General features: G+C 45.8%; 1 protein-coding gene across 1 annotated transcript; it reads left to right on the top strand.

The window, feature by feature from the left end:
* The first annotated feature begins 1,391 nt into the window (after window positions 1-1,391).
* LOC119316564 (benzyl alcohol O-benzoyltransferase-like) lies at window positions 1,392-3,236 on the top strand. Its single transcript, XM_037590893.1, has 2 exons — window positions 1,392-1,901; window positions 1,989-3,236. The coding sequence occupies exons 1-2, from the start codon at window positions 1,443-1,445 to the stop codon at window positions 2,889-2,891; spliced, it is 1,362 nt and encodes a 453-aa protein (XP_037446790.1). The 5' UTR covers window positions 1,392-1,442; the 3' UTR covers window positions 2,892-3,236.
* The last annotated feature ends 5,585 nt before the right edge of the window (window positions 3,237-8,821 follow it).

Here is an 8,821-nt window from a genome sequence, read left to right as displayed (position 1 = left end):
GTGCATGATTAGCTTATTAGGGATTTTAAGGCTGGTCATAGTGAGGAGTATCATACACTAGTATCATGCTACGTCTATAATGCATAGTATCATAGATAGATTAGTATCATATATCGTATCATTTATTGCCATACAAGACACATAATAGCATAAAATTAATTATGATACGGTATCTACCTATATATGTTATACTATAACCCTCTCTCTCTTCTTTAATTGTTTGCCATATAAGCATGTTTACGAGTCCCAAGTGCATAATACCACTTATATTAACCCACTATGGACAGCCTAATTAGCACCGAGCTGTAGTACCCAGTTGGGGCGTCACTTCATGAGCTGCACAAGGTCCTGCTAATTAGGCTGGTCATAATGGAAGTATCATAAGCGGTATTATGCATGTCAACTAGATTTTTTTGAGGATGTAGCACACAATTAAATGAGGAAAGAGGGTGTGTGGTAACATATCATGATACCGTATCATATTAAATGTTGTACTACTTTGTGTCATGCATGGTAATTAATAAGGCAACCTAAGATACTAACTTATGATACTGTGCATTACGGAGGTAGTATCATATGCATGATAATAATATATGGTACTCCCCATTACAACCAGCCTTAGTCTCGTATGTTCCAGACAAGGCAAACATTGTTGTCTAGAAAAATGTGAATGCATTTCGACATTAATTAGTTGCAGCGTCCCTATTTTGTTATTGTTTGTGGCATCCCTATTTCTATTGTTTGACTGTAAATGACTGCTTGATGAATTTTTTTACGGAGCTCTTGTTTCAATATATTAGGTTACTAACCTAGCCCTGGAAATTGAGTAAATACTGACTTATAAGAGCTAGGTAGTCAAACAATGTAGGAGAAATAGCATGATAAAATGAACTCAGGAAGAATTTTCCGGTAGCCAGTTTATGAATTGTGTTATGCTCTAAAGATGTGCTCAACAAAAGATTACAAATTTTTCGCAGCAACGCGCGGGCTATCTACTACTCCCTCAGTTTCTAAATAATTGTCTTTCTAGATATTTTAAATAGACTACCACATATGAATGTATATAGATGTTAGAGTGTAGATTCACTCATTTTGCTCCGTATGTACTCAATTATGGAAATCTCTAGAAAGACAAATATTTAGGAAAGGGAGTAGTTTATATTGAAGGCTGACACAAATACGCATGCAAGGACAACTGCTACGGTATATTCTCCCTTTGTTTTATGCTATATTGAGATTTTCCAATGTAGTATTCAATAAACAAAAAACATCAGCAGGGCATCACCGAACGGCCGGTGGCGGCACGGGAGGTTCCGTGCACGGTACATTTTCCGCTATAGCTTATAAAATGAGCCCCAGCTTTGCTCGTCTAGTCAACGGCACTGCATCACTGCAACACATACAAGTTCTCTACAGCCCACCTTGGCTTTGATACCGCGCTCATGGCTTCGCCACTACCGGCGTTTGTTGTACGGCGAGCCACGCCGGAGCTGGTGGTGCCCTCGGCACCGACGCCGCATGAGGCGAAGCCCCTGTCGGACATCGACGACGCAGCGGTCATGCGCTTCTACTCCGCGGGCGTCCATCTGTACCGCGGTGACGTCTCCAAAGAGGGGCAGGACCCCGCCAGGGTCATCAGGGAGGCGCTAGCAAAGGCCCTGGTCCCCTACTACCCGCTCGCCGGCCGCCTGCGCGAGGAGGCCGGGAGGAAGCTCGTCGTGGAGTGCTACGCGCAGGGCGTCCTGTTCGTCGAGGCTGACGCTGACCTTACTGCGGACGACTTCGGCGACATTGGGTACCCCCCATTCCCCTGCTACGAGCAGTTCGTCTTGGAGGACACGGCCGGCACCGAGGACGGCGGGGCCGAGCCGGTCGTCGACCGCCCCCTCTTCTATGTCCAGGTACCAAGCTAGCTAAGCCACGTCGCGTCAGAAGCTCTCAGGTACCAGGTGCATGTGATCTAAACCCCCTTTACGTACGTACTGCAGGTGACGCGGCTCAAGTGCGGAGGCTTCATATTTGGGCACCGTGTGTGCCACTGCATGGTGGACGCGCCGGGCTGCGTGCAGTTCGTCAGGGCCATCGCCGAGCTGGCGCGCGGCGCCGACGCGCCGTCGGTGCCACCGGTGTGGGGCAGGGAGATGCTCATGGCGCGGCAGCCCCAGCAGCCGTCGTCCTACCCGCACCTCGAGTTCCAAGAACCCGCGGGCGGGCCGGAGCCGGACCGGATGCTCACGACGCCCCCGGGCGACAAGGTGTGCGTCCCCTTCTTGTTCGGGCCACGAGAGATCGCGGCGCTGCGGCAGCGGGTGGCACCGCTGACCTGCTCTCGCTTCGAGCTCGTGGCCGCCTGCGTCTGGCAAAGCCGCACGGCCGCGCTTGGCTACGCAGCGGACGACGAGGTGCGCCTGTCCCTCATCGTCAACGTCCGTGGCCGCCCCGGCACCCCTCTGCCGGCAGGCTTCTACGGGAACGCGTTTGCCTACTCCGCCGCGGCGACCACCGCCGGGGAACTCTGCAGCGAAGGCCTCGGGCACGCCGTGGAGCTCGTAAAGAAGGCCAAGTCGGCGGTGACGTACGAGCACCTGCTGTCGTTGGCGGACCTGATGGTAGCCACGGGGCGGCCGCTGTTCGCCGTGTCACGGACATGCATTCTGTCAGACGTGAGTCACGCCGGGTTCAAGAGCGTCGACGTGGGGTGGGGGGAGGCTGTGTACGCCGGCCCGGTCAAGACAGGCGAAGGGCCGATCCCCGGCTTGAGCACCTATTTCCTCCGCTCCACCAACGGCAAGGGGGAGGAGGCCACCGTGGTGCCTGTCTGCCTGCCCAAGGACGCCATGGACAAGTTCCGCCTCGAGGTCCAAGCCCTCACCGCCGGCGACCAACTCTAGCCTCTAGCCTCTACCTACGGCCGGCCGGGGCAACCCCTCTCCGTCGTCGTATATATGATGCTATGTATATGTCACCTGCCTGCTACAAGTGTTCCCTCCCTTCTTCCATAATTCTTGTCTAATTTCAGTTTAAATTAAATCCAAATCAAAGATTAAGAAATCGAAGGAGTGTACGGTACAGTAAGTATGTGTATCTTATTTAATTTTAATTTGAAGAAATTCAAAGTTTGTACAAGGTTGAGTCACTTATTTTGATACGGAGGGAGTAATATATTCGACGATATATATATATTGTCACAACCAAGGTTGTAATTACAAATAATTTAGTATTATATTTCATTGTTATTCAAATTTTCAATGCTGTGAGAGCAAAACTTGATTACTGTTACACCTCTCTTAACTTTGACGGATAACCAACTAGATTGTTTGCACTCGTATTTATGTGTAGCATTTTATTTTATACTAGCACATATGCCCTTGCGTTGCAACGGGGGATATGTTTTTTTTATGAGAAACAACGGGAGTGATAATTGATGTGTCAATCGAAAACTGTCTCAGCGACGGAGCGAGGAGATGCGGTCTTCTCTCTCGTCATGTTTTGCCGGTGAGATCTTGATACTCGTGGGGTTGGTCGGTGTGGCGGCAACCATCCAACTCATACATTTTTTTTCTCCTTCGGGGTCTACCTCCGTCTTGGGGTTGTGGCCACCTCCTCCTTTGGTGGCGTGACGACTATGGTTGCTTCCACCACTCTCTTCTATGATGGCGTAATCAGATGGGTTACTAATTGCAGCGCATAAGTTCTGTTTCATTAGCATAATAAACGCATAACTATGTATGAATTTCTCTTCTTTATCAGGCTTTATTTTGATTATTTTAGCGCTCACATGCCCATATTTTTTAATTTAGAAACAAACTGGCATATTCCCTTTTTATTGCCGGTGCCCACAATTTTTTTCAATTATAGCCAACCAACATATACTCCCTTTTATTGGCATGTGTAAGCTACCACCGGCAATAATTTATGGAGTCCCTTGTTCTGCTAATGATTCTTGAGACAACTTTCTTATTCTCAAACAACCTCTTTATTTCCAGACAACCTAGGGGCATATAAAAACTGGTGTGATTTGGTATAAAGTTTCAAGGTGGGATTGTTCCTATCATAGTTGCAAGCTAACTAAGTTGGTTTTGTCGATCGGCACAATAGGGAAGGTCCATAGTTCAATCATCTAGCGGACTAAATTTTTTGTTACTCATCTGTCCGACAAAAAGGAAATATGTGGTAGACCCAATTTGGCCCAGCGGGGGACAAACAAAAAGAAGTAATGAACTACGTGCGAAATGGGCGGAACAAAATCTTTACGTATAATTAATAGAAGGACCAACCGTTTTTATGTAACAAAGGAGACCTAGCTGGGTTCATCCTCGAGGTATTGGACGAGACGTTGCAAGTTCGATTCCTTACGGCTGCAAAATATTTTTGCCTAGCTCGGTGAGGATTGATGGGCTGAATGCGGAGCTGGCCTAGTAGGGACTGCGGATGAGGCCAATATAGCCTGAGTGGCAAAGCAATTATTTTTGCCTTTTCCTGTTTGAGTGCAGCTAACCACTCGAACAAATGTATCCTACTAACCAATGGCCAGCGTGAATACTTAACAACATACTGCAGCATTAGGGTTGAAAGATTTTTCAACTTTTTTGAACTTTAAAAAAACTATGACTTGCAGAATATTCTTGGAAATGTTAATAACTTCAAAATTACGAAATAGTTTTTCAAAATTCCATATATTTTTTGAAAAACATGAACAAAATTTGAAACAACAAATTTTTTTGAAATTCAGAGAAGTTGTAAAAACATGATCCTTTTATAAAAACACGAATTTTTTTAGTTTGTAAATATTTTGAAAATGGAAATAAGTTTTGAACATTGAGAATGAATTTAGAAAATGTGTTTGATAAATATGAACATTATTTGAATTCGTGAACATTTTCACTGAAACAAGAATGTTTTCTGGATTTGGCACTTTTTTAAAAATGATTTTTTAAAAATCTCAAATACTTTTAGAACTTTTTTTTGAAAAATAGGGACTGATGTTGAATTTCTAAAAAAATTGGATCAAGAATTTAAATGTTGTTTATTTTTCAAATCCGGAACAAAATTTTTTAGTTTTGACACTCTTTCAAAAAAATTCAAAATAATTGAAATTCTATTTTTTGGAAATTTTTAACTAATGAAAAATAGGAAAAATAAAAATAAACTTGGAAGCGAAGAAAGGAACAGAAACGGTAAAAAAACAAGAGATAAAAAAACCAAAATGGGCCGGCCCAATCATGGGAGCCCAGTGCAAAGCCTAGCCTATTTGCCGCGTAAAGCGGCAAATAGGTCTTTCCAAGCTGCATTTCCTGGAAAATAAGTAGGCTAGTTTCGCTCTACCACCACGCGCAACCTACATATGAAATTCTAGACAACCCGATTTTCTGGCAGACGACAAAAATCTTTTTGCCCCACTTTATATATATATATATATATATATATATATATATATATATATATATACACGGTTTAAAGTGAGCGTGCGCGTAAAGTCGCTAATCGTACGCTCCGCCGGCTGCGCCCCCGCCTAACCCGCCACTTGGTTAATCTCTCCACACCCATTCACTTTTGATCGTAATAGACTCTAGTATGTATAGTAAAGGAATTAATTCCATTACTGCCTTCGCAGAAGCCCACTTCCGCTTTGTGGCGCTATTGATAGTAAATATGTTAGCATAGAATGGTAACAAGATTAACTGGCTGCACAACGACGTACTTCTGCCTCGGAAGCCTATTTCCTAATGACAGTAAAGATGCTGGTATGTAATCGTAATGAAATTAGCAAACAATACTAGCACCGCATTCCTTCGGCGGCTTGTATGACTAATCACGGCAAAAAAATACGGCATAAATGGTAACATAGTTAACACCATTATGCACCACTCCTCCAACCGTAAACTTATTTGGTCACATAGTAATGCTGAAATGATGATGGTAATGAGCGTAATAAGACTTGCATACTGTAGGAAGGGGATTAAATTCCATTACCATCGCTCTACGTTACGCGTGGACCCTGTGGCCCACAATGACAGTAAAAATACTAGCATTTATGGTAACAGGATTAGACAAAAAATACTACTTCCATGCGCCACACTCAGTTTAATTAGAACTCCTCCGTCCGCTAATCAAACTGGTACTTTATCAAGGGTAACAGGGCTTGTATGCTATAGTAAGGAAACTAAATTCCATTACCGTTGAGTTCATTACCACTGTGACATGCTACGCCTTGGCTTGCGATAGTAATAATGGAATTAAAAGATTTACCATTGCCACGAACCGCGCTCCGTCTCGCGCTACCTTCCGCTAATAAAAGGGTGTGTTGTACCGGGCCAGCGCGTAGCATTAGTTATTCTTCACTCCGGCTCATTTTAGCATATATATATATATATATATATATATATATATATATATATATATATATATATATATATATATATATATATTGAGACAAGATGCCTTTATTTCAGGACCATAATAACTGACTGCATGAGCCAACAACGCTAGGCGGGGGGATGGGGAGCGAATGATTTCGTTCACCAGAAAATAGCCCAGCGCGGCCTTCCCGCTTCATTTATGCCAAACAAAAAATCATGGACATATTCAAACCCAAAACAACAATCCAAACATCTACTAAATACTATGAAATTGTCAATTAGCTAAAAAAATGAGTGCTAAATATATTTATAGTTACCATGGTAATATTAAAAGACTATTAAACGAGGACTTAGGAACACAAATTTATAATGACCATGCTCTAAATTATAAAAAGTGGGGCAAAAAGTGCTAACCATGATAATTAAATTGAAAATTTTATACAATTTGCCATGAGGCATTTCAAGACATTCCAATAAAATTCGCATGGGCATAATTATTTACAAATCTTTAATGAGTACTATTTTCGAAAATATTGTAGTGTGTACAAACATATTTTTTTTGGAAGTTACCAATTGTATAAATTTAGCATCACGCCTGAAAAAAAGGAATTGTCATGTTATGTGCAATGAACTTGCCATATTGTTGATTTTAGATTGTTGATTGTAGATTTATTTACTGGCCCACAAGATCCCAGTCAATTTTATTTGTGGTTGCTATCTTCAATTCTTACATGTCTGCTGGTTTCATAACAGCCCTCAAGGTGTGCAAGAACATCATGAGCCTTTGTCTTTGAGCTGTTTAAATAATGGTTCACAGAAAATCGATCAATTATGGTAAGGAGAAGCATGCCTCTTGATGCTCATCAATGCGTTCAGAACAGCCAGTTAGGCCAAGCCATCAAGAGTGTTGCAACTGTTTTGAGAGGTAGAGATGGCAATCATTCAGAAGTTCAGATTGAAGTGGCAAATATCACAACATACTAACCTTTAAGGATGGCAATATTACCCACGGGTACGGGTACCCGCGGGTACCGTACCCATATGGGTAGGGTATGGGCACACTTTTATACCCATGGGTAGTACCCATACCTTACCCGTTAAGTCATGGGTAGGGTACGGGTATAATCTTGTATCTGCGGTTATATCCATACCCTGCCCGTTTGTGAACTAATGTTAAGTTGTCCTCAATTAATCATTAAATTTTCATGTGGCTTTTCTACTCCTATTGACTTATGAGTATGTTGTACTCATGTACCTGTTATTGAACTAAGATAATTGTTTTTTGTCAAATTTGCTATCAATGAGTGTAAAAGTGTGAACGAATCGTGTACTATTTATTCTACCTGCTAGGTACCCAACGGGTACGGGTACCCGTCGGATATGGGTATGGGTAAAGTTTCATACCCATGGGTACGGGTATAGGTAGAATTTTGTACCCACTGACTATACGGGTATGGGTATGGTATTGCTCTACCCTGCCCATACCCTACCCATTGCCATCCTTACTAACCTTTATCCTCTCATGGTGCTAAATCCATGTAGCCAAGTCAGCAATTCCAACGTTTTCCTTCTTATTTCTTTCGGTAATTCCATCATTTTCCAGTGCACTTCTCATTACCACCAACTTCACACACTAGCATATTTAGAACAAGAAATTACACGCATGCATCCCTCAGCCGCCGCCCCGGCGACCCGATTTCGCTGGGCGAACTACGCGGATGACGCACATTTCCCTCCTCCCCTGTCTCCCCCGTCCCCCTCGCCCCCTCGCTCCGTCCGCCGGCTCGGTCTGCCTCGCCGGCCGACTAGCTTAGCCCCCCATGTGAGGGGTTCTGCTACCGGCAGGCGGGCACCGCCGTCGCCCCCTTCGGCTCCCCTAAGTCCGGCTCGGGCGGAGACCCTCAAAGGGGTGGCCTTGGCTGGTAGGGCCCCCCGCCGCCGGCGCGTGCTTGCCTGGGGCGTGGCCGGACGCTCCGAACGGGGCCCCGCCCGCTCATCCTGGCGTTGCCCGGCGGTGGTGGCTCGGCCGCCGGCCCCCTCCACTTTCCCGTCGCCCCTCTCCCTCCCTCCCCTCCTCTCGACCCCGGCGCCCTGCCCCGCGCCGTTTCGCCCGTTCATCGCCCATTTCGGGTCTTCCGGGATCCAGGTGCGGACTGGCCGGAGCGCCCGGGCCCTTCCTGCCACCCGTGCCGGACCTGCGCCGGCGGTCGGCCCCGGTAGGGTTCTTCCCCTCGCCCCCGCTCTCTCCCATGGCGTGGACCGCCTCGCTGGGCTGGTTGGGCTGGTGGGCCCCGGCCCGCCGTGGCCGTTGGGCTCAACGCGGCCCACCCCTGGTCGCCCACCCCCCACCCCCCGGTCTGGCCCAGTCTGGGCAGGCCGGATGCGTGCCCTAGGCCCAGCAGCGGGAGCTACCCCTCGATCTGGCCCCCGTGCGGGTTTCCTCTCCCCCTCCCTCCCGCGCC

This window comes from Triticum dicoccoides, chromosome 1B (genome assembly GCF_002162155.2).
Source record: "Triticum dicoccoides isolate Atlit2015 ecotype Zavitan chromosome 1B, WEW_v2.0, whole genome shotgun sequence".
Taxonomy (NCBI): domain Eukaryota; kingdom Viridiplantae; phylum Streptophyta; class Magnoliopsida; order Poales; family Poaceae; genus Triticum; species Triticum dicoccoides.
The sequence above is the reverse complement of the archived record's forward strand: the minus strand, read 5'-3'. Positions and strand labels throughout refer to the sequence as shown.

What these genes read in the sequence shown, in the direction of transcription:
- LOC119316564 (XM_037590893.1), top strand. Translation starts at nt 1,443, where the DNA reads ATGGCTTCGCCACTACCGGCGTTTGTTGTACGGCGAGCCACGCCGGAG. An exon ending in GCCCCCTCTTCTATGTCCAG is followed by an intron (nt 1,902 to 1,988) that starts GTACCAAGCTAG and finishes TACGTACTGCAG; the next exon opens with GTGACGCGGCTCAAGTGCGG.